At 42.7% G+C, this 27311-nt stretch overlaps 1 protein-coding gene across 2 annotated transcripts in view; it reads right to left on the minus strand.

Annotated features, from left to right (window-relative positions):
- TBC1D22A (TBC1 domain family member 22A) overlaps nucleotides 1–27311 on the minus strand; it is a 741029-nt gene that overhangs the window by 223951 nt on the left and 489767 nt on the right. For both annotated transcript variants that reach the window (XM_040412231.1, XM_040412223.1), the window contains one exon: nucleotides 17818–17945. In XM_040412231.1, coding sequence (XP_040268165.1) covers nucleotides 17818–17945 — 128 coding nt within the window. The remainder of the gene's footprint in view (nucleotides 1–17817; nucleotides 17946–27311) is intronic.

Consider the following 27311-nt stretch of genomic DNA (forward strand, 5'->3'; position numbering starts at 1 on the left):
TGTTATGTCTGTCTATGTATGTCTTCTACAAATACGGCCCTGTCTGACTCTGGCCAAGTCCTTCCTGCCTGCAAGCTGCACATTGAAATAGAAGGCATTAGGGAATGAGTCATCATGAGTCCCTCCCCATTTCCCCATACAAGAGCAAAAAGAAGACATTACTGTATGGTGGCCATAAAACATTGTTATACTGAGTGGGAGGGGAGGCTCAAAAATTGTGGTCCAAATGTCAGTATAATGTCTCCTTGTGGCTGCCCCATACAGTATAACGTCTCCTTGTAGCTGCCCCATACAGTATAACGTCTCCTTGTGGCTGCCCCATACAGTATAACGTCTCCTTGTGGCAGCCCCATACAGTATAACGTCTCCTTGTGGCTGCCCCCATACAGTATAATGTCTCCTCGTGGCTGCCCCATACAGTATAATGTCTCCTTGTGGTTGCCCCCATACAGTGTAATGTCTCCTTGTGGCTGCCCCATTACAGTGTAATGTCTCCTTGTGGCTGCCCCATTACAGTGTAATGTCTCCTTGTGGTTGCCCCCATACAGTGTAATGTCTCCTTGTGGCTGCCCCATTACAGTGTAATGTCTCCTTGTGGCTGCCCCCATACAGTGTAATGTTTCTTTGCGGCCCTAATTGTTTTTTTTTCTCTTTGAAATGGGTATTTATAGCAATATATAAATTTTTTATATCGTTATCGCAGGAATATTTTTGATATCGCCCAACCCTACGTCACGCCCACTTTTTTAGACCTGGCATAAGCGGGGAGAATGCGCAAATTGCGGCTCAAAAGGACCTTTGCACCACATTCTGCGCCAGAAATATGCCTAATTTTTGGCGTATTTCTGTTTAATAAATGACCCCCTTAGCTCTTTAGAATCTATATGGATCAATACCTGCACCAGCTCTCCTGTACAAGTGAAAGACAAGACCATAGAAAAGAGTTACATAAAAAGCATATCTGATTTAAAAAAAAAAAAAAGTTGGCAAGAGATCGGTTTCCATTCATCGACACCCATCTGTTCCAATCTGTCAAAAACATAATGCCAAAGTGCATTTTGGCAATTTAGGAGACTAGCTTGATTCAGCTGATGACATGTTTAAGGATAATAAATAAACATGCTTATTTGTTGCACTATAAACATAAATGGAAAAGTATTTCCCAAGTAATTTCAATTTTTTAATTCATTTATTGACTGGCAAAAGTGAAGACCTTTTATCAAAAGCGCTAATAATTTTTGTACCTTTTTCCTTTATTCTTTTCTTTTTGTGTGACTCACAAAACGGTAAATCAATCTTCAGGAATACCTTTAGATTATCAATGTGAACTTTACCAGGCTATTGTCCATAATAACGTTCAAATGAAAATAAATAAAAAAATAAACTTACATCAGTCAAATGCTGTGTAAAATCAATGCTAAACCTAATGCCAGTAAAGCTTAAATCCACATATCTAAAGCACCACAAAACTCACTTGTGTCGGTCAGCTATTGGAATTAGTTTAATCCTCTTGCAACAACAGGTACATTGTTAATTATAACTTTTAAAGTCAGAGCTACCTGACAGATGCCATTACGTGAATATAGTTTGTGGGGACAAATAAGAAAACTTTATTAAACCTAATAAAGTGAAAAGAAAATGTGCCTTAATTTTATATACAAACAACACTGAACAAATTACACTAACTTCGGTCACTAAATATTTTGACAGCCAGTTGCCTTCCTATGGTCTACACATTATCCTCACACTTCATCGGCAGCATATACATATAAATGATGGAGGAAGAAGAGAACGGGAAGTAAAGGTTTAATGCTCATAGGAAACCAACACCATTTTTCAGTTGTTTCTTTAAGGCTACTTTCACACTCGCGTTTTGGCTTTCCGTTTGTGAGATCCGTTCAGGGCTCTCACAAGTGGTCCAAAACGGATCAATTTGCATTCTAATGCACTCCGAATGGATAAGGATCCTCTCAGAATGCATCAGCTTGCCTCCGTTCCGTCTTCATTCCGCCTTGGAGGCGGACATCAAAACGCAGCTTGCAGCGTTTTGGTGTCCGTCTGACAAAACTGAGCCAAACGGATCCGTTCTGACACACAATGTAAGTCAATGGGGATGGATACGTTTTCTATGACACAATCTGGCACAATAGAAAACGGATCCGTCCTCCATTGACTTTCAGAGTGCTCTGAGAGAAGGACGCTTTTCCGGGTGTAGGCTGACTTCATCGGCGCAAGCGCACTGAGGAAGGAGCGGGCAAGCGAGCGCCCTTCTCTCAGAGCGCCTGCGCCGAATGAGGACCGGTACGGCGCAGACGCGGATTTTCATGGGCAGACAAGGCCAACGGGAGGAGGAGAGCGCTCGCTGGCCCTGTCTATCAAGTAGAGGAGGGGGAGTGTTTATAGTCCGAGGATGCGGCGGCTACCAGCAAGTAACCGCCCAACTTGCTGGTATTGAAGTAATTTGCATATTATAAAAGTAAGATTTTTAAAGAAAATACAGCACAGAGACAGGTAACAGTGATATATTTAGACTCAACTGACATTAACAAATAGCTAATGTCCGAAACTGAAAATTGCTAAATGGGGGGTGACAGAAGCCCTTTAAGATGGGAATTCCCCTTTATCTCCAGGGTGTATACGGTTGTGTGCTTCAGCAGTTAGCACCATTATCTTGTGGAATTAGGTTCCTACTAGCAAATGGGCTACATCTTCAAGGAGTTTCTATATTCTCCAAATGATTGTGTCCCCCCCGGCACACACATATAAACAATATACTAAAAGGTCCAATGGCATCTGATGGCTGCCATAGACATCAGATTGTCAGGAGCGATTGACAGCTATTCTTCCTGACACTAGGCCGAGCATGCATGAGTTCTCAATAGAGAGAGGGGAATGAGCCTCTGCTAGACAACTCTGGCAGCAGCTTATCTCCCTTGAGTACAAAAAAATCAGACATGCGCAACTGCCCGATTCTTCTTTCCCCCCCCCAAAAAAAGAAACAACCAATACACATTTAATTTTCACTAAAATCAGCAGGTTCAACCAACATAATGTTTATACCCACATTATTTAATAGAGTAACTAAACTTTAGTTTTTCCCCTCAGATAGACTGTCAGTGCATAGTAAAAAAGTACTAATATACTTCATTCACCATTTCCGTTCTTTTCCCAGGATTAATTATGCCCAAAGATAATCTGCTGTAGCCTCTAAACTTGTAATCCACTTCATGTTGCCACCTGAATTTCATCTCTCTCTCCAAGGACTCTGTAGGAGATTTTTAAACTAGTGTGGGCAGCTCCAATCGGGAGCGCTCGTCCCCGTTGCGGTCACAATGTATACTGTTTTGATTGGCACACAATACGGAACTCTTTTACAGCTGTAGATGCAGTTAAAAATGAGTAAGGTGTAACTATGCACAGACAAAGTCTATCTGAGGGGGAAAAAAGTTTAGTTACTCTTTAACAGAGTATACACATGCATGTGAGATATAGAAATTACACTATAAGTCCATATTAGAACCTGTCATCAGGGATGACCACGCATGTACAAGGTTGTGGAGAATGTTGAAAAGGTTTCAGTTCCTTTGTACTAAGAACTGCTCCTCCTGTGTATAGGTCAAAGATTAGCAAAACAATATGATGCTCAAAGAGGTTACTAAATGTTAGCCCAGGGGTCTGTACCGACGCTGCTGCCCCTACCCGCAGGTAAGGCGCCGGGCTCCCTCTTTCCCTCCTGCTGGCATGCACCTTGTGGGAGAGCACATACACGCCCTCTATCTCCCCAGCCCATGGCTGGATTGCAGGAAGTATTCTAAGGTGCTTCCTGCCCCGGAAGGCGCCTGAGCAATCTTGGTGAAGGGGTTTTTGGAGCTTCTGCTTTTCTGTGTACCGGACCCTGCTTTTGGATTTAACGGATTTTGCTTGTTTGCCATCTCCCTCTGATCTTGGACTTCGTTTAAAGACTTTGCTTGATCGCTGCCTGCCCTGACTTTGGATTCCCTGACCACGTCCTTTCCCTCAGTGCTTGCACCAGTATCTCTGACCCACTGGTCAGCTGCCATTGACTCGGGGACTGCTCTGGAGTGGCACCTGGCAACTACCCTAACGGCCCAAGCCTATCCTCACCATCAGAGGCTCTAGTGAAGACCAGGTAGTTGCTTAGTCACACCCCTCCAGGGTATAACCAGTCAGTGGTGCAGTGGTCCCAAACCCACTTGCATAACACTAACCTCAGAACCCTGTAAAGTTCTGCTAAGGTTTTCTTCAAGACAATAGTTAGACAATATTCTAGAGCTGGTATGACAATGCATTTATTTAACATTAAAATTGTGGTATAACGAATAGCATCTTTATCTCCTTGTGCAGTTCAACATCTTTCATCTAGAAGAAGCTGCCGAGTATGTTTGGTGCAGTTCAGATAAAGCGGAGACTTGTAGTGAGTAGGGCCTAAAACAGATCCTGTAGAGTGTTGTCCACAGACAGAGGAACTGTCCACGCCATAGTATAGCAATTACATAAAAAAAAAGAAAAAAGAAAATAATAATAATAATAATAATAATAATAAAACCTCTACAAAATTCTGCATAGAGGAAAGAGATGCAAACCTATTGAGATGAAATCCAGCCTAGCGCCACAATAAAACACATGAGGTAGATTAAAATTCACCAAGTGCATTACAAAGCTTGACAAGCATTTTGGTTTGAGCCACCTGGGACTTCGCATTATTCAATCAGATAAGCTGCAATAAGAAGCATAAAGGAATTTACTAAAGCATGACAATCATTTTCATCCTATCTGATCTCATCATATAGAATATAGGTAACGTTGAGAACCAGGTGGATAATGTGGAGATGAAAAGTACAAATGTGAATCAAAAGAATAGAAAAGTAGCTAAGCTTCAAAATGTATTTCAGATTTTAGGTATGCCCTTTTCTTAGATGATCACACGCTTAAAGGGGTTGTCCAGTTTCAGTAAGGCCTCCTGCACACGGCCGTTTTTTTTCCCCGTTTACTGGCCGTTTCTTTGCGTTCCGTATACGGTCCGTATACGGAACCATTCATTTCAATGGTTCCGCAAAAAAAACGGAATGTACTCCGTATGCATTCCGTTTCCGTATTTCCGTTTTTCCGTTCTAACATAGAACATGTCCTATTATTGCCCGCAAATCACGGTCCGTGGCTCCATTCAAGTCAATGGGTCCGCAAAAAAAACGGAACACATACGGAAATGCATCCGTATGTCTTCCGTTTCCGTTCCGTTTTTTGCTGAACCATCTATTGAAAATGTTATGCCCAGCCCAATTTTATCTATGTAATTACTGTATACTGTATATGCCATACGGAAAAACCGAACGGAAAAACGGAACAGAAACGGAAACACAACGGAAACAAAAAACGGAACAACGGATCCGTGAAAAACGGACCGCAAAACACTGAAAAAGCCATACTGTCGTGTGCAATAGGCCTATGAACTAAAGAAGTGAGCACTACTTACCTAACAGATTCAGTACTGCCGTTCTAGTATTTGGCTGCAGCGGTCGATACGACATCACCTCCACAGCTGGGTAAACAAAGCCTAGACAGGAGAACCGAAGTGGTACTCCTGCAAGGTACTTTCTGCTCATTTCTTTGCTTTGGGCAGCTTCCTTGCATTGTCCAGTTTCTTAATAGAACTAAACAACCCCCATAAGGGCAAGCTACACGGTGAAAAACAGGAATACTTTATCATAAGTAATCTCATTCTTACACTGATTTACACTACAGTTCTGCAAGGACATGGCTATGCTTTTAATCGGTGTTCACAACCTTCACAACTATTACTAAGGCTACTTTCACACTAGCGTTAATGTTTTTCGGGATTGAGATCCGTCACATGGTTTCAATACCGGAAAAAACGCTTCCTTTTTGTGCCCATTCATTGTCAATGAGGACAAAACGTAACTGAACAGAACGGAGTACTCCAAAATGCATTCCGTTCCGTTCTCAAACCGGAGAGCAAATCGCGGCATGCTGTGGTTTGCTTTCTGTCCTGAGATGTGGAGCAAGACGGATCCGTCATTACCCACAATGCAAGTCAATGGGGACGGATCCGTTTTCTCTGACACAATAGAAAACAGATCCGTCCCCCATTGACTTTTAATGGAGTTCATGACGGATCTGTCTTGGCCATGTTAAAGATAATACAGTTCATAGCAGATGCAGATGGTTGTATTATCAGTAACGGAAGCGTTTTTGCTGAACCCTGCCGGATCCAGTAAAAACGCTAGTGTGAAAGTAGCCTAACAAGTACAAGAAGATGCATTGCTCACATGAGCGCTGTTGCCCTTTCAAACAGCAGTCGGACACCTGCAGATCTGATATTGATCCTGAGGATACGTCATCAATATCTGTAGACCGGACAACCCCTTTAAGGGCAAATTCACAAGTAGCACGGTTGATGCAGAAATATCTGCTACTGTTCCATTCATCAGAATGGAGTTTGCAGAAGACCATGCAACACTGTAGTTGGTAAATTCAGGGCATGTAAGCCCTGAGAACACCCCAAAACCTGCCTGATATCACCCATTATGCATAGGACTTCCACCCAGAGACAACCTGAATTTGCTGCGACTGTCTCTGAAAACTAGGATCTGTCTATGCACGTGCTATAGAAACAACCCCAGTCACGTGTAGAAGTAGTCTCCCTAACAGCCTGTTTAGGCGAAACAGCGTTGGGAGGAGGACGCTGCTCTGTCGGTCGGTAATCCGCATGTGTTTGCTCTTTTTGATTTTTACTATTTCAGCACTGTTCTATTTGACAGATTAGCCGCCCATTTGGGTGAATAATGATACATTTACATAGGCGTTGGATGTTGCCTTGATTAATCAGTCACACATGCAGCACCCTCTATGTCCTCTCTGGTACATTCATTGCTGCAGTATTGATTTATCTATGTATATGTAATAAAGCTTATCTTGTTTACTAATTGAGATGAGGTATCTTTTGTTGGGGGTATCATAGTATTGGTAGACCTCTGTTACCCTTGGGTTTAGTTTTAGTTTGTATCTAGTTTTTTTTAGGTGTGGACATTATACACTGCTCAAAAAAATAAAGGGAACACTTAAACAACACAATGTAACTCCAAGTCAATCACACTTCTGTGAAATCAAACTGTCCACTTAGGAAGCAACACTGAGTGACAATCAATTTCACATGCTGTTGTGCAAATGGGATAGACAACAGGTGGAATTTATAGGCAATTAGCAAGACACCCCCAATAAAGGAGTGGTTCTGCAGGTGGTGACCATAGATCACTTCTCAGTTCCTATGCTTCCTGGCTGATGTTTTGGTCACTTTTGAATGCTGGCGGTGCTTTCACTCTAGTGGTAGCATGAGACGGAGTCTACAACCCACACAAGTGGCTCAGGTAGTGCAGCTTATCCAGGATGGCACATCAATGCGAGCTGTGGCAAGAAGGTTTGCTGTGTCTGTCAGCGTAGTGTCCAGAGCATGGAGGCGCTACCAGGAGACAGGCCAGTACATCAGGAGACGTGGAGGAGGCCGTAGGAGGGCAACAACCCAGCAGCAGGACCGCTACCTCCGCCTTTGTGCAAGGAGGAACAGGAGGAGCACTGCCAGAGCCCTGCAAAATGACCTCCAGCAGGCCACAAATGTGCATGTGTCTGCTCAAACGGTCAGAAAAAGACTCTATGAGGGTGATATGAGGGCCTGACGTCCACAGGTGGGGGTTGTGCTTACAGCCCAACACCGTGCAGGACGTTTGGCATTTTCCAGAGAACACCAAGATTGGCAAATTCGCCACTGGCGCCCTGTGCTCTTCACAGATGAAAGCAGGTTCACACAGAGCACATGTGACAGACGTGACAGAGTCTTGAGACGCCGTGGAGAACGTTCTGCTGCCTGCAACATCCTCCAGCATGACTGGTTTGGCATTGGGTCAGTAATGGTGTTGGGTGGCATTTCTTTGGAGGGCCGCACAGCCCTCCATGTGCTCGCCAGAGGTAGCCTGACTGCCATTAGGTACCGAGATGAGATCCTCAGACCCCTTGTGAGACCATATGCTGGTGCGGTTGGCCCTGGGTTCCTCCTAATGCAAGACAATGCTAGACCTCATGTGGCTGGAGTGTGTCAGCAGTTCCTGCAAGACGAAGGCATTGATGCTATGGACTGGCCCGCCCGTTCCCCAGACCTGAATCCAATTGAGCACATCTGGGACATCATGTCTCGCTCTATCCACCAATGTCACATTGCACCACAGACTGTCCAGGAGTTGGCAGATGCTTTAGTCCAAGTCTGGGAAGAGATAACTCAGGAGACCGTCCGCCACCTCATTAGGAGCATGCACAGGCGTTGTAGGGAGGTCATACAGGCACGTGGAGGCCACACACACTACTGAGCCTCATTTTGACTTGTTTTAAGGACATTACATCAAAGTTGGATCAGCCTGTAGTGTGTTTTTCCACTTTAATTTTGAGGGTGACTCCAAATCCAGACCTCCATGGGTTGAAAAATTTGATTTCCATTTTTTTATTTTTGTGTGATTTTGTTGTCAGCACATTTAACTATGTAAAGAACAAAGTATTTCAGAAGAATATTTAATTAATTCAGATCTAGGATGTGTTATTTTTGTGTTCCCTTTATTTTTTTGAGCAGTGTATATATACCCAAAATGGTTCCTAAAAAACCTACAAATAATCCCGCAAAATAAAAAATAGAAGAAAAATATAAAAAGTTATGACTGCTAGAACACAAAGGGGGGAAATATTATTGGTCCTTAAGGCTAAATTTAATTAAGTCACTAAGGGGTTAAAATGCAATAGTCTCCCCTGAGTTGTGCGCCAACAAATTTTACTGCAGACACGCATTAAAAAAAAGTGACATTTTTGGGAGGGTTTTTACAATTTTGACTTTTAGGAGGTTAAGACAGCCTTGACCAAATCTGCATGTGTAAGAAATGTTTAAATCTAGAAGAAACCCTCTAAACACCACAAAATTTGGAGGAATTTTGGAGAAAAATGTAACCTAATTCAGTCAAATGGCATGCCATGTACGATTTTGTCTTCACAAATGAATAACGATAAGTACAGATGATAAAGCACATATGCCAGTAATACAGCGTTATCACAACTGGAAGCAATTCACAAAAAGCTTTCCACAACATGATGCATTATTACGGCTTACACTACAATTCTCAGCAGGCCTGACCAGGGTTAGCGGCCACAGATCAGGTTGACGGATTTCTAATACCACTCTCAAGAGGTGAAGCTGACAAAACTGTAGCGCTATTCAGATTAACCTGTTGAGGCACTGCTCTTTCCCAGAGCCTATTCTTTTCAAACTAAAAAAGACCATCTCCGCTTTCTTCTACATATTCAATATTGGTAGTGCATATACTGAAATTAAACTGGTCATACAGTTAGTGGGATCTCTCAGCGTTCATAGCTACTGCTACATAAAATCAAGCATAGAGGCCTGCAATCTCCATAGCAGCATAATGACCCATGTTCTAGTGTACAGAAACCTACTGTAACCGCATACGAGATTTACCAAGTCACAATTCTGTCACAAATTGCAAAAAAAGCAATGATGTGCACCAAATTGACTGCATTATATGTTTTTCTTTTTTACAAAGCACAACAGTCTTGACAAGTGTCTAAATAAATCAGGCATCAATAAGTGGAAGCAGAAAATATGTCAATCTTATGAAAGACCTGGCAGTTTTGGGTGGAAAATAACAATTAAGGCTACTTACTGATAATACAACCGTCTGCATCCGTTATAAGCGGATCCAGTTGTATTATCTTTAAAATAGCCAAGACATCAGTCATGAACTCCATTGAAAGGCGATGGGGGACGGATCGGTTTTCTATGGTGTCAGAGAAAACGGATTTATCCCCATTGACTTACATTGTGTGTCAGGACGGATCAGTCTTGCTCCGCACCACTGGGGACGCAACCAAATGGAACGGAATGCATTTCGTTCAGTTCAGTTTGACCCCATTGACAATGAATGGGGACAAAACGGAAGCATTTTCCCCCGCGATTGAGAGCCTATGACGGATCTCAATAGCGGAAAATGAAAGAGCAAGTGTGAAAGTAGCCTTAGTTGTATTTAGTCACCATTTGGACCCATTTATAACTTGTCAACTCATGGGACAAATTAATGAATTTCAGCTTACTTTGTGTACAAGAGAAATAACATTATATCCGACCATTATATGAAGTGTATTCTGCATTTAATACTAGCATCCCCCTATGCAGACATCTCTAATTATTAGTGTACTGGAATAACTGCTATGATGTCTCCCATACACAGCACACACAGAAAAGAGGACTATATCGCGCTGTAGCACAACCTCAGAAGCAGTGGCAGCAGCATGGAGAACATTATACAGCTGTAATGGGTAGTGTATTCATGAGCTCTCCCCATCCCCCACCTCTGATTGATACAGGAATGATAAGGACTCCAGCCCCAGTGATAACACAATTAGAGAAAATGACCCAGCATTTTGCTAAGGGTATTTGATACAAGTTTATGCTGCGCTTCTTTAGGGAATCTTGTGACAGATTCCCTATAAAGTCACAAATGGAGACAGGAAGTTCTTGTTTTTGGGACTCATGTATTTAGCAATGGAGTGTCTACTGTAATGCTCCTATTCAATATAATAATAGTTGTACAGCAAGGTTTGGGCACTGGATACTTAGATTTTGTTTAAACTGCTTATTCCTTCCACCTGTTAGAAGTCCAGTAAATCATAACATGTAGCCACACTCTACATTTGCTTTGTCTTGCTTTTCTCGACCTACCAATCTTTTCTTCTCTTTCCCTATCTTTTTTCCCGCTCATTTCTTCTTCTTTAGGAGTGTTTTATTACCGTCTCTTCTCTATCGCTACTACAGCTTAAAGGAGTTGTTTAATCTCACTGTCTCTAAGGCGAGAGGAGGCACAGTACCAACTACCAGCAGGCCGGGAAACAGTAGACCGATCCGGTGCTCGCTGTTTCAGTATCTCCTACTGTGATGCATGAGAGCTACAAAAACAGTGTAGCACAGCAAGCTATTCTGTTTCCCCTACTCAAAAATAGCATAGCTCTCATGCACTGCAATGGGAGCTACTGAAAAAGCGGAGCAGTGGTCCACTCTGGTGGTCAGGACTGTGTCTCATCTTGCCTTAGTATTGGTGAGATTAGACAACCCCTTTAAATCTTTCTCTCTGCCTCAAATATTAGCATGTAGCATAATTTAGTCACCTAAGCATACAGAATGACATTAATAGCTACATTGCGTACAGTACAGCTTTATAAGGAAAGAAATGGGAGTGAGATGGTATGCGTTTTATTTTTATTTGTGCAGGTTCTAGGACAAGTTCAATGATTATCCATGAAATTATAAATATACAACAGTGAATACCATATTAAATGTGATAATAATTTCCTTGGGACACATTGTATTTACTGTGCGATTCAGTAGGCTACGTTATCTTGTTTGTGCAGTGTATTTCTACAAATTGCTCCTCAGAGAGTCGGCCGGTTCTGTTCATTTAAAAAGCGATATAAGAACAAAGTACCTCACAATAAAATATAAAGGAAGTATAACATTTGTAAAAATAATTTATACAGTACAGTCTATCAATGTATAGGAGCCAATCAGATCAATAGGAATCATGTACCGTTCTATGCAGACCAATCCCACAATGGTGGCAACAGGCAGCAGAAAGCACAGAATAAAATGTTAAAGAGGACCTTTCATCAGTTTAGCCCTAGTCTAATTATGGTCTTACCTTATAGAGCGGCCCCCACTGATGCCATGGCATTTTTTTTCCCTAAAGTTAGTCCGCTGTTGGCTCCGTTGATTTTGGCGCCTTATATTATAATAATGAGCCGACTGGGTTATACTAGGCGGAGACTCACAGTTTCGTTGGGAGCGGATCTCTTCTCCCTGGCTGTGAGCGCATCCAATCAGAGCACACCACTCTTAGCCATGGAGAATGAGCTCTAGTTCTCGCAAGATTCGACAGCGGGGTTGGGTGCCATGGCATCAGTGGGGGCCGCATTATAAGGTAAGACCATAATTAGACTAGGGTTTAACTGATGAAAGCTAGTATAAGGTAGGGCCCCCACGCAGGGCTGTTTTAACACATTGATGGACCATGTGCAAAGGTCTCATGAGTGGGCCAAGCACTCCGGCTGCTAAAGCACAATTTGACTGCACCATTGGAATAAACCCTAAAATCTATAGAAGCACACAAGTGTCCTGTAATCTATCTATTAATCTATATTAAATATAGATAGAATAGAAAGCAGCACTTGGATCTTTAGTTTTGCATGCCAACAATTAAAGCTGTACCAACTTTTCAAAAGCTCAAAACTTTTCAATTTTTTTTTTTTTTTTACAATAAGTCATGCTTCTAACTCTGCCCAATGTCTACCTACACATGTCCAATCCTCTTAGAGCCCCCATACAGTGTTTATAGCCCCATAGTGCCCCCACAAAGTAACCATGCTCTCTTACTGCACCACACAGTAAATATTCCCACTCACTGCCTGACATGTTAGTTATGACCCCCTTACAGTAGTTACACCACCTTAGTCGACCTAGTGTCTTCAATAGTTAGGTTGCCGTACTGTGCTGTAAACCCTCTGACACTGGGTGCTGGGAAAGGATCGCAGGACTAACAATAAGTACTCTCCCTTTGTATTTATACTGCTTTTCATGTACATCTATTGTATCACTGCTGTTATTCCACATAGAGAATACTTTGTGAGAAACAGGTCAGGATTTTTGATGTGTATGAATGTTTTGGCAAGGGTGTAGACCTAATTAGTATATTAACTATATTGCCCCTACAAGATCTATTGTATGTATACCGCATTGACTTATTGGTTTGACAAGGTATTTATTGTTACTTTAGTAGTGCGATCTTAGGGTGCAACATGGATAAGTTCTGGTGCGGGGCTGCCCATTTCAGGGCAAACATGCAGCCTATGCAGAGACCATGTAGGTTGTACCAGGGGCAGTGTACCACGCGTCTGACAGCACCTTCGGTAGGGTGGCAGGTGTCCATCATTGATACTCTGCCCTGTTTATTAGCAAAGGACATTGCTCTGTCTGATTCACCCCGGTCTCCACTGGTGATGACACCTATTTGACATAACTGGTTGTAGCGTTAATTTAATAAAAGTTAAACTTTGGTTTGCAGTGATACAAGTTGTGTAGTTAGCCAACCCTCAGAACATTTTCTTTTCAATATTGTTATATCACTTACATGAAACTACTGCTAAACATAAAAGCCATGTCTGTACTTGCCGTAAAACCTTTGTAATTCATGATAAATGACTATTGTATTGCTGCGCAGCACTCATCCGTGTGGCATACTTCCACTAGCCGCAACACGGAAACCTGGCCTTTTAAAAAAGTGCCATTTTCTAACTGGTTATTTTAGCTCAGCCTTCTGCATCTTCTTACATTTTCACATCATCACAGTACTGTGTTAGAAAGAAGAGTAGAATTTTCTCCAAAGTATTGTATGCAGCATAAAAGTAATTTTTCTAGAAATTTGCTATACTAATGGAAAATGCGCACAGTATAGCCGAATGCACAGACCTCAGATATGTAGGTACCTCTGTGAGTGACACTTTCTGCTCTAGAATACTTCTTTAATATCACACATGGAAACACATCACGTTATGGTACGGGCCTATAGTAGGTAGACCCATACTGCAAGAACACTAAGGCCACCTGCACATGAACGTGTGCACCCCGTGGACGTATTGCGGATCGCAATACACAGGCGCCGCTCCGTGGGCATTGCGCATCACAGATGCGGACCCATTGTCAATGGGGACAAAGCGTAACTGAACACAACGAAATGCTGAAAAATGCATTCCATTTAGGTCATAAAGGTCTCAGGCTACTTTCACACTTGCATTTTTGCCTGATCTGGCAAGGTTCGTCAAAAACGCTTCCGTTACTGATAATACAACCATCTGCATCTGTTATGAACGGATCCGGTTGTATTATCTTTAACATTGCCAAGACGGATTCATCATGAACTCCATTGCAAGTCAATAGGGGACGGATCCATTTTCTATTGTGTCAGAGAAAACGTATCCATCCCCATTGACTTGCATTGTGGGTCATAACGGATCAGTCTTGCTCCGCATCTCAGGACGGAAAGCAAGCTGCAGCATGCTGCGGTTTGCTCTCCGGTATGAGAATGAAATGCATTTTGGAGCATTCCGTTCAGTTCAGTTTTCTCCCCATTGACAATGAATGGGGACAAAATGGAAGTGTTTTTTTTCCGGTATTGAGATCCTATGACAGTTCTCAATACCGGAAAATATTAACGCTAGTGTGAAAGTAGCCTTAATCCAAAATGTTCTCTGGATCGTCAGCAACGAAAAGGCATTCATTAGACTGTTTCAGGTATGCATGTAAATATACAAGGCAGGTATTCATACACCTGGCAAGAAGTCGCACTACATTTTTTCCAAAAGAGTAAAAACACTCCTCTTACCGTTTTTGAGGAGTATTTTCAGCTGAAGAGGAGTATGAAAGTTGAAGTAATCAATATATATAATACATAGGTCTAAATTTCATTAAGAGGCTGCTATTCATGCAGGAAACCGTTATCGGTCTACTCTAGAATTGTCTTCTATACATACAGTGCCTTGCAAAAGTATTCACCACCCCTGACTTTTTTTGTATTTTGTTACATTACAGCCTTAAGTTCAATGTTTTGTTAATCAGAATTTTATGTGATGGATCAGAACACAATAGTCTAAGTTGGTGAAGTGAAATTAGAAAAATATATACATAAAACTATTGTTTAGAAATCGAAAAAGAAAATAGTAATGTGCGTATGTATTCCGCCCCTTTGTTAGGAAGCCCATAAAGAGCTCTGGTGCAACCAATTACCTTCACAAGTCACATAATTAGTGAAATTATGTCCACCTGTGTGCAATCTAAGTGTCACATGATCGGTCATTACATATACACACCTTTTTTGAAAGGCCCCAGAGGCTGCAACACCTAACAAGAGGCATCACTAACCAAACACTGCCATGAAGACCAAGGAACTCTCCAAACAAGTAAGGGACAATGTTGTTGAGAAGTACAAGTCAGGGTTAGGTTATAAAAAAAATATCCAAATCTTTGATGATCCCCAGGAGCACCATCAAATCTATCATAACCAAATGGAAAGAACATGGCACAACAGCAAACCTGCCAAGAGACGGCCACCCACCAAAACTCACGGACCGGGCAAGGAGGCCATTAATTAGACAGGCAGCACAGAGACCTCAGGTAACCCTGGAGGAGCTGCAGAGTTCCACAGCAGAGACTGGAGTATCTGTACATAGGACGACAATAAGCCGTACACTCCATAGAGTTGGGCTTTATGGCAGAGTGGCCAGAAGAAAGCCATTACTTTCAGCTAAAAACAAAAAGGCACGTTGTGAGTTTGCGAAAAGGCATGTGGGAGACTCCCAAAATGTATGGTGCTCTGGTCTGATTAGACTAAAATTGAACTTTTCAGCCATCAAAGAAGACGCTATGTCTGGTGCAAACCCAACACATCACTTCACCCAAAGAACACCATCCCCACAGTGAAAAATGGTGGTGGCAGCATCATGTTGTGGGGTGGTTTTTCAGCAGCAGGGACTAGGAAACTGGTCAGAGTTGAGGGAACGATGGATGGTGCTAAATACAGAGCTATTCTTGAGCAAAACCTGTACCATGCTGTGCGTGATTTGAGGCTAGGATGGAGGTTCACCTTCCAGCAGGACAATGACCCCAAGCACACTGCTAAAGCAACACTTGAGTGGTTTAAGGGGAAACATGTAAATTTGTTGGAATGGCCTAGTCAAAGCCCAGATCTCAATCCAGAAGAAAATCGGTGGTGAGACTTAAAGATTGCTGTTCACAAGGGCAAACCATCCAACTTGAAGGAGCTGGAGCAGTTTTGCAAGGAGGAATGGGCAAAATCCCAGTGGTAAGATGTGGCAAGCTCAGAGACTTATCCAAAGAGACTTGGAGCTGTGATTGCTGCAAAAGGTGGCTCTACAAAGTATTGACTTTAGGGGGGTGAATAGTTATGCACATTGACTTGTTCTGTTATTTTGTCCTATTTGTTTTTTGCTTCACAATAAAAATAAAAAAACATCTTCAAAGTTGTGGGCATGTTCTGTAAATTAAATGATGCAAATCCTCAAACAATCCATGTTAATTCCAGGTTGTGAGGCACCAAAATACGAAAAAAGTCAAGGGGGGTGAATACTTTTGCAAGGCACTGTAAATAGCAAATTTAGACAATTTTACATTTCTGACTTCAATGTATAAACTTTTGTTTTCTCCATCATATTTAAAATATAACGCAGCCAAAATGGCAAAATATCAGTGCTCTTCATCTCCAGTATTACATTGGCCCATGATTATCGCCACAATGTTCTGCTGTGTAGATCCAGTGTCCACATACAAGATGACTGAGCAGCGCAGAAATATCTTTGCTGGGATGATGCTGATGGGGCAAAAAATACAGGCTACACAGAGCACTGCATTAACATAATATAGACTGATATGAGGCAAAAACACTCACTGATCACTGCACCAGCAGGCCCTGGCTGAGCAACTGAGCCAGAGCTTGCACTAGCAGGCCTTTGCACTCAGCCAGAACGTGCTGGTGCAGTGATCAGTTAATCCACAAGCTCTTGCTGAGCACCTGAGTTGGAGCCTGCTGGTGCAGTGATCAGTGAGTCCTCTGACTGATCACTGCACCAGCAGGTCTGGCTAAGCACCTAACAGGGAGAACACAGGAGAGTTTAGTGTTGTGCTTTACATTGCGTAGTCAAGACTCCGAGAGGTATGATGACCTCTTGTTTGGCAGTCACCTCCTCACCTCTGATGTTGGCAGCTGGCTCTGCAGTCAGAAGAATGCAGCCACGCTACACAGTCTAAGTGATCCCATTACCCTGCTGCAGAGCACAGATCAGTGCTCTGCTGTCCGTCCACAGCTCCTTATCAACTTGTCTCCAGACATCAGTTGGCCTCCTCACGGGCTGCTCTTTAGTCTTCATGGATCTTTCCTCGGCCTACACAGTCAAGGACTTTGGAGAAGCAGCGCGCCGAAATTGGCCAATGAGCAGCCTCCCTCCCTAATAACAAGCTCCTTACTTGCTGCCATCCCTCCACCTGCGAGTAAGGAGCTTAGCTATTGGATGTTTTGGGTAACAACAGTATTGCTATGCTGCCCATGAGATTCACAGCGTGCAGTGCGCTGGTTAACTACATGAAAAGTCTTAATGCTCATACTCATTAGCCTTTTTTCAAAGCGTAAAATTGCCTGAACAGGCGTCTATGACGCTTGTACAGTAGAGATGTCCAGTTCTTGAACGAATCGTTCTTTTGAATCGATTCCTTTCACTGAACTGGAGGAGTCGATTCATCTGACTGAGCCGATCAGTGTGAGGTAACAGAGTCAAGCAGGTCTTGTGTAACATGATCCTAGGGTGAGGGCTGGGCCCTCCCAAACATTTTAATTATATTAATTACTCCTCCCCTCCAGTCCTGACTTTTCCCCACCCCCTGGATGCTTATTTTTATTTATTTATTTTACTCCTGAGCTTCGGTTCACTTGCTTGTCAGCCGACTCAGCAAGTGAATCGAAGATTCAATTCATGAATCGGTTGTTTTGAATGAACTGATTCAAATGAACCGATTCATATAAAAGATTCGAACTTCCCATCACTATTGTACAGGCGTTATTGCAACCTCTGCACCTGACAGTATATACAAGTGGCTCCCCTACTGCTTGGACTCACCTGGTATGTATCCCACAGCCTGATGGTGCACCGCAGGGGAACTTCTCTCATCAGAAGATTATTCATCCAACGGAAAGCAAATTGCAGGTATTCAACCTCATACTGATGTAAGTGCCTGTGTACTTGTTCTGAAAGCAAGCAGAAAACCACTTGTTACATCTTCAGATGCTTCATATTATAATATAATGACATTGAAAGCCACGGAGCAAATCTAAAAACAATAACATTTTTCTTGCCTGAATGCAAATATTGATGTGGAATGTAATAAAGCAATTAAAGAAACTATTAGCTTGTGGAACCGACATGTAGCAATGCCTGTGTCATAGCTTCCTTCAGAAACCACAATGTGGTGCCAGATCCCTCACATGATGGACACTGGGCCTCATTTCCCAAAAACGTCTAACAGAAAAACGTAATCAAAGCTTACCTTTCATTTCTTCAAGTGTTCAAAAATTAAAGGTGAGCTCTGATTGGTTGTTGTGGACAACTAAGCGTTTTTCTGTTAGACAATTTTGAAAAATGGGGCCCCCCCATCTCTGGTCTAGTGGACCCACTTACAATGGAGCCCATCAGGATCTGCCAAGGTGTCTGTCAATTTGATGGGAATCTCTGACATAGATGTGAATACAGCCTTACATTTCTTGTAAAGATCACGATGACTGCACATGAATATCCCTTTTGAGAGCATACAGTATTCATCTGCCTGTTGTCAAAGATGATAAAGACATGCGTACGTTCTAGGGTGCACATACACCTGACCATGATGTGCCATGCAGGGAAAAAGGCGCACATTATTTTCACATTTTTCCGTGCAGTTTTTATAATTTGTTTCATCTGCTAAAATCTGTGCAGCAAAGAAATGTGGCAACTCATAGTAAGGCCTCATGCACGCGACCATTGTGTGCACCCGTGGCCGTTGTGCCGTTTTTTTTCGCGGACCCATTGACTTTCAATGGGTCCGTGGAAAAATCGGAAAATGCACCGTTTTGCAGCCGCATCCGTGATCTGTGTTTCCTGGCCGTGAAAAAAATATGACCTGTCCTATTTTTTGTCACGGCCAACGGTTCACGGACCCATTCAAGTCAATGGGTCCGTGAAAGAACACGGATGCACACAAGATTGGCATCCGTGTCCGTGATCCGTAGCTTAGTTTTTATACAGACGGATCCGAAGATCCGTCTGCAATAAAAGCTTTTTCATAGCTGAGTTTTCACTTCGTGAAAACTCAGAACCGACAGTATATTCTAACACAGAGGCGTTCCCATGGTGATGGGGACGCTTCAGGTTAGAATATACTAACAGAACTGTGTACATGACTGCCCCCTGCTGCCTGGAAGGTGCTGCCAGGCAGCAGGGGGCAGCCCCCCCCCCTGTAGTTAACACATTGGTGGCCAGTGTGGCCGGCCCCCCCCTCCCTCCCCTGTAGTTAACTCATTGGTGGCCAGTGCGGCCGGCCCCCCCCTCCCCTGTAGTTAACTCATTGGTGGCCAGTGGGCCCCCCCCTCCCCTGTAGTTAACTCATTGGTGGCCAGTGGGCCCCCCCTCCCTCCCCTGTAGTTAACTCGTTGGTGGCCAGTGGGCCTTCTCCCCTCCCTCCCCCTCCTAATTAAAATCTCCCCCCTATCATTGGTGGCAGCGGAGTGTACCGATCGGAGTCCCAGTTTAATCGCTGGGGCTCCGATCGGTAACCATGGCAACCAGGACGCTACTGCAGTCCCGGTTGCCATGGATACTTAGCAATTTGTAGAACCATTATACTTACCTGCGAGCTGCGATGGTCTGCGTCCGGTCGGGAGCTCCTCCTACTGGTAAGTGACAGCGATTAAACTGGGACTCCGATCGGTACACTCCGCTGCCACCAATGATAGGGGGGAGATTTTAATTAGGAGGGGGAGGGCCCACTGGCCACCAACGAGTTAACTACAGGGGAGGGAGGGGGGCCAGCCACACTGGCCACCAATGAGTTAACTACAGGGGAGGGGGGGGCCCACTGGACACCAATGAGTTAACTACAGGGGGGGGGACTGCCCCCTGCTGCCTGGCAGCACCTGCCAGGCAGCAGGGGGCAGTCATGTACACAGTTCTTTTAGTATATTCTAACCTGAAGCGTCCCCATCACCATGGGAATGCCTCTGTGTTAGAATATACTGTCGGATTTGAGTTTCACGATGTAACTCAAATCCGACGGTATATTCTAACATAGAGGCGTTCCCATGGTGATGGGGACGCTTCAAGTTAAAATATACCATCGGATTGGAGAAAACTCCGATCCGATGGTATATTAACTCCTGACTTTACATTGAAAGTCAATGGGGGACAGATCCGTTTGAAATTGCACCATATTGTGTCAACCTCAAACGGATCCGTCCCCATTGACTTGCATTGTAATTCAGGACGGATCCGTTTGGCTCCGCACGGCCAGGCGGACACCAAAACGACTTTTTTTTCATGTCTGTGGATCCTCCAAAAATCAAGGAAGACCCACGGACGAAAAAACGGTCACGGATCACGGAAAAACGGAACCCCGTTTTGCGGACCGCAAAAAAATACGGTCGTGTGCATGAGGCCTAAGGCCTCATGCACACGTGTGTCTTCCTTTATTTTTGGAGGACCACCAGACATAAAGGAAAGTAAAAAAAAAGTCTAAGACAGGTTTGCCATGCAAATGATAGGAAAAAAACGGACGCGGGCGACAATCTTGTGTGCCTCCATGTTTTTTTTAGCGGTCCCATTGACTTGAATGGGTCCGCGAACCGTTTTCCGCGAAAATAATAGGACAGGTTATATTTTTTGGACGGACTGGAACCACGGATCACGGACGCGGATGGCAAACGGTGCATTAGCCGAGTTTTCAACGGACCCATTGAAAGTCAATGGGTCCGCAGAAAATCACGAAAAACGTCACAACGGACACGGAATAAAACAACGGTCGTGTGCATGAGGCCTAAAACTGTGGTTTCTGACCAGGTGCCTTACTACTGCCAGCTATATAGCTACCCTTAGGGTCCATTCACATGTCTGCAATTTTTCCGGATCTGTTATGGATTTTCAATGGGGCCGGAGCGGATGCTATGTGTTGTCCGCATTCGCATTTCCGGATACGCACTTCTGGATCCGCAATTCCATTCCCGAAAAAAATAGAACATGTCCTATTCTTGACTGCAATTGCAGACAAGAAAAGGCATTTTCTATAATAGTGCCAGTGATGTGCGGTCCGCAAATTGCCGATGTCTGTGTTTTGCGGATCCGCAATTAGCGGACCTCAAAACACCTACGGACACGACACGGACATGTGTGCATACCAGAGGTTTTTTCATTTTCATGTTTCTTCCCTTTCTTCCCAGAGCCAAAACTTTTTTAATTTTTCCATGCACATAGCCAAGTGAGGACTTTTCTTTGTGGGACAAGGTGTACTTTCTAATGCCACCATTTAATAATAGCATACAATGCAGTGGGAAGTGGTAAATACATTCCAAATGGGGTGGAATTTGAAAAAAAAAATTATAAAAAATTCTGCCACAGTTTTACAGGTATTGTCCCTAGACATTTCCTATGCTGACCTTTCCCCTTAATTTTCCAGGTCAGTATGATTACAACGATACTACATATGTGAACGCATTTTTGTTTTTTAAGGCCCCTTTCACACGGGCGAGTATTCCACGCGGATGCGATGCGTGAGTTGAACGCATTGCACCCGCACAGAATACCGACCCATTCATTTCTATGGGGCCGTTCACATGAGCGGTGATTTTCACGCATCACTTGTGCGTTGCGTGAAAATCGCAGCATGCTCTATATTCTGCGTTTTTCACGCAACGCAGGCCCCATAGAAGTGAATGGGGTTGCGTGAAAATCGCAAGCATCCGCAAGCAAGTGCGGATGCAGTGCGATTTTCACGCACGGTTGCTAGGAGACGATCGGGATGGAGACCCGATCATTATTATTTCCCCTTATAACATTGTTATAAGGGAAAATAATAGCATTCTGAATACAGAATGCATAGTAAAATAGCGCTGGAGGGGTTAAAAAAATAATAATAATAATTTAACTCACCTTAATCCACTTGACCGCGGAGCCCGGCTTCTCCTTCTGTCTCCTTTCTTTAGGACCTGGGTAAAGGACCTGTGGTGACGTCACTCCGGTCATCACATGATCCATCACATGATCTTTTACCATGGTGATGGATCATGTGATGACCGGAGTCATGTCACCACAGGTCCTTTACCCAGGTCCTGAAGAAAGGAGACAGAAGGAGAAGCCGGGCTCCGCGGTCAAGTGGATTAAGGTGAGTTAAATTATTTTTTATTTTTTTTAACCCCTCCAGCGCTAGTTTACTATGCATTCTGTATTCAGAATGCTATTATTTTCCCTTATAACCATGTTATAAGGGAAAATAATACAATCTACAGAACACCGATCCCAAGTCCGAACTTCTGTGAAGAAGTTCGGGTTTGGGTACCAAACATGCGCGATTTTTCTCACGCGAGTGCAAAACGCATTACAATGTTTTGCACTCGCGCAGAAAAATCGCGGGTGTTCCCGTGACGCACCCGCACATTTTACCGCAACGCCTGTGTGAAAGAGGCCGAATACTGAAAAGATTATGAAAACTTTGAAAAAAAAACATCGCCATAATCTGACCCCCATAACTTTTTTTTATAGTTATGTCTACTAAGCAGTGAGGGGGTTAATTTTCTGTGGGACAATCGGTAGTTTTTAATGGCATCATTTTGGAGAGTGTGTAACTTTTTGGTTACATTTTATAAAAACTTTTGGGGTAAGTGAAGCGATCAAAAAATGGCAAATTGGTCATTTTGATTTTTTTTTCCGTTACTTCGTTCGACGTATGGAATGAATATTTTTAGGCTTTAATAGTATGGGCGTTTTCCAATGTGGCGCTGCCCATGATGTTTAGATTTTTTTTATTGTTTATGTATTTAAAAGGGGTGATTTAAATTTGTATATTTTTTTAACTTTTTTTCTTTAAAAAAAAAACTAAACTCCCTCTGTGCAGACCCGTTGACCTGAGCAACAACGTATGTAAACAATACCACGACTCTCGTGTTTGTATCTGGCCTCTCTGACACTATACATTGCACAGAGTGGTGGTCCCTGTTCGCACTCTGCTCTCTCGTTAGTTTTGGGGGAACAGGCTGGGAAAACAGTTGGCCTTTTTTTTTTGTGCATATGTCAGGTCAGTTAAATCTATGAACGCATAGTACAAGAGAAGACGTGAACATAGCTTTATGTGTCAAGAGAAGTAGATAATTTAATGAAGATGTGTACCAAGAAGCCAACAGGTGGCATAAGGATGAGGCATGGTGCTGAACACATTATGCCATGTGTGCCATTTACATATATTTACGGTATTGCAATCTGTGACAATTCTGCAGACTTAAAATCCATTCATCTTATGACATGCTTGATAACTCTCTCCCACTGAATTTTGCAATAACCAAATATTGGTGGACTACCTTCATGGCGCATGTCAAGATGAGGCTGAGCAAAATAGTAAACCTACAGCGGTATTCCTGCCCGCTTTTGCCACGGGCTGCGGAGCTGGTTTTTTCTTAGTACCAAAGCTTCACTGTATGAAAAAGCCCTGATATGGTTGTGTAAATCACATGTGGTGCTTGGATAATTTCTTTCTCAAGGAGGACAGATTACTCCTACTTTGAATCATATAAAGAAAGTCATAATGAAATCTGATAATTGGATTTACAAATCATGATTCCAACTGCAAGCTTTAATGAGCCCCGTCTGAGATTCACTAGCATTTAAACAATGATTAATAATGCTCCAATAAATTATGACTTCTGCTTGCCAGTTATATTGATCAAGAAAAGCAATGGCAAACACTGGATGAATTCATTCTTCCTTCTTATAAGCAATTGTGAGCAGATGCACTTTCGCAGATAAAGGTAATTTGGTTAGCAATAATTCTAAATTTAAATTTTCCAACTCACTAGAAATAAGCATTTGCACATAATGAATGAGCAGGAAAATGTAATTATTGTCATCTATCAACCAAAAAATATTTTTTCATAAAATACTTATGCAGCAGTTTATGATAATAACATTATACGAGAGTGAAAGGAAATGATAGCTCTAATATAAAAAAAATGTACAAGGCTTTAGCAAGTGCTGTTAAACACATTTCTCAGCAGATTTAACATTTTGCAGTCATATTTTCCCTCCACAACAAGTCACGAGGCTTCCTTATAGATACATTAAGATTCCCAATGCTGTTAAGAAGACTAATTATAACTCTACATCAAGCAGGCAATTCCATGAGTAAGACACTTGCTAATGAATTACATGGTGAAGATGGGTATCAGTCATGCTGCCCTTTAGAAGGCAAAGACTGATAAAAGGTCAACACAAAAACCCAAAATTACCAACACTGGCATTTTTACACCAGTCTAAAAGTCTCAATAGAGTGTGTTCTTAACCCCTTAACGACCAGCTTGTTTAAGGCCTCACTGACCAAGTATTTATATTTTTTTTCATCGTCACCCTCCAAGAGTTATAACTTTTTTTATTTTCCCGTCCATGTAGCCATATGAGGTGAGGGCTTGCTTTCTGCCGGCTAAGTTTTAATTTTTAATGGTGCCATTTTGGGGTACACATAATTTACTGATTCACTTTTATTAACTCTTTCTTGGAGAGAAATAGTGAAAAACATTAATACTGCCACTGAGTTATAAATTTTGCAGTGTTCATTTTTCAGCATAAATATCAAGAGTACAACTACAGCAATACCAAACATTTTTTTTTTATGTTTTACTACTTTAGAGCAATAAAAACCCTTTTTTTTATTAAAAGAATATATATTTTTTCCATTGCTGCATCCGAAGACCCATAACCTTTTCATTTTTCTTTCTACCAAGCTGAGTGGGGGACTTGATTTTTGCAGGACAACTTGTTGTTTTTTCATTGGTATAATTTTGGGGTGCATAACACTTTTTATCGCTTTCTTTGATATATTTATTTTTTTAAAGGTGACAATAACAGTCGATGCTTTGATTGCTTCCAAAATACAGTGCACTATTCCTATAGTGCATTGTATTTTAATATCAGCGCTATACTGAAACTGACCAGAAGGCTGCACCAGAGAGGCAAAGACTTCTAGAGAACACTCAAGACAGGCTTGGGGCATATACTAGGTCCTGGCCTGCTTATACACCCATTGGCACCCCACAATCTCATTTGGCAGCAATATAGATTTTGGGAGTTTTCCAAGTGTATACACTTCTGAATTCATACATAATCTGAAAGGAAAATAAAGTGGCATGCTCCATCGACTTGGCATGCTCAATCCACAGAAGTATTACTTACACAGGGATAAACACAATTAAAGCATATAAACTGTTTTGTGGTAGCTTCCATGTAAAGTACAAAAGGGGTCATTCATCAAACAGAAATACGCTTAAATTAGGTGCATTTCTGGCTCAGATTGCGGCTCAAAGGTCATTTGAGCCGCAATCTGTGACTTCTCCTCGCTCACGCCAGGTCCAAAAAATGGGCGAGGCGTGGGCATGGATGGGGACAGGCCCGCAGGTCTGTCTCATTTACCACTTTCTTCGCCTGTTTTAGGCATTGAAAATGGTCTACATGTAAAACAGCTCGGAAGCTGTCTTACATTTAGAACTGGCAAAGGATCTGTTGACGTTATATAGAGGCCGGCTTTAGGTATAGGGGTCATTAAGCCCGGCGTCTGAAATGTCTTAATAAATGTGTCCCAAAGTGTCCTGGTTGTACAGTGTAGGCTAACCTTTATTGGCACTTGGTAATTATACAGAGCAGCGTAAAACATTTTCTTAGAATATATTTATTGATTTGTTGCCCTGCTTTACGGTCTGTTGCGGAATCAGGGAATAAACATTACCGGTAACCGACATCATGGTATCTTAGTGTGGTCAGGACCCCAACCCAAAAAAACAACCAATAACCCCACAAAAAGTTTGAAAAACGCATATAAAATATATGCAGTTTTATTAATACATAAAATATACAAAAAAATAACTTAAGGCACACGGTCATGGGAAGACGGGGAACCCAGTGTAGCGGGGAAGTAATCCTCACTCTCGCACGTACCGCACCAACAAGGAGACAGACCAGAGAATCCAAAAATAGTCAGCCACATTGGGTCCAATATAAATAACCCAGAAATGACATATAGCTAGATACATATCCAAATAATAGATGTGAATAGTATCAACTACTACCACTGTCGTGTCATAGTAACTAATGAAAAACACAAAGGCCAGCCTACAGTTGCTGAGGAGCAAGAGATCTAGTCGCAGCTGTACAAGAATATGAACAGAGCAAGGCACGGCAATAGTAGGTATACTATGTAATCACTGATACATAATCACACAAAGAACAAGCATAGGAATGTATCAATTACCCATGATGTCTGGAAGCACCGGATGTCTGGACAGAGCAGTACCTCGACGGGCGTTTCGTCAGGAAAAGGCTTCGTCAGGAGGTAAAAAATGTGTACAGGTGTCCATCTTAAATAGTGAGGTCCACGCCAGGTAATACTAGTGCGCATGGTGAATGAGGAACCAACGTCACAGGAACGGGCCGCCAGTCGCCAGAGAGCCAAGTATAGTTTACCCCATGCGCCGCACGACCCAGCCGCGGGGTGATGCCACGCATGAGCAATGGACGGCACAGCACCCTCCTTATTATACTCATTATACTAAAAAAAAGTCACAATGATAATGCAATTATTGAAAGCTATTTTCTCTGTTTTGGTAAATAAATGTCAATCTAGACAAAAAAAAATAATTATACTGTCAAAACCTTATTGTACATTGCATATTTCCTCAATGGTCTGTAAGTATGGGAATCTACATTTTATACACTGCAAAAACAATGCAGTGATTTTTTTATTTTTATATGCAAAGACTGTCACATATTTCCTGCCTGTTCACTTATAAACAATATTTTGTTATTACTAAATAGGCCGATTAATTTCTTAGTATGAGCTCCATTTCCAGATAGAATCCAATCAGCTACAGAGACAATGAAAATGAAGAAGCACATACCGATAACTTTAAAGGGATTCTGTCACCTCTTTTTACCCTATAGAGCTGCGGACATGCACGTCTAGATGGCCGCTAGCATGTCCGAAATATACCTGTCCCATAGCGCTGTGTGCTTTTATTGTGTTTAAAAAAAAGATTTTATATATATGTAAATGAGCCTGGTAAGGAGCCCAAGGGGCTGTACTAACCTTCTTGGAGCCCAGCCACGCCCCCTGTGAAGGAGCCCAACACCGCATGCGTCCTCCGAATCTCCTCCTTGCTCACAGTTAGATCGCCGGCATAGTGTTCCTTCCCTGTGCTGGCATCAGCCTCAGGGAAGGAACTGCCCATGCGCGAGCTCGTGCATCGCGAGATTACGGCAATCTAACTGTGAGCAAGGAGGCGATTCGGAGGACGCAGGGGGTGTGGCTGGGCTCCAAGAAGGTTAGTACAGCCCCT

This window comes from Bufo bufo, chromosome 1 (assembly GCF_905171765.1).
Source record: "Bufo bufo chromosome 1, aBufBuf1.1, whole genome shotgun sequence".
NCBI lineage: Eukaryota > Metazoa > Chordata > Amphibia > Anura > Bufonidae > Bufo > Bufo bufo.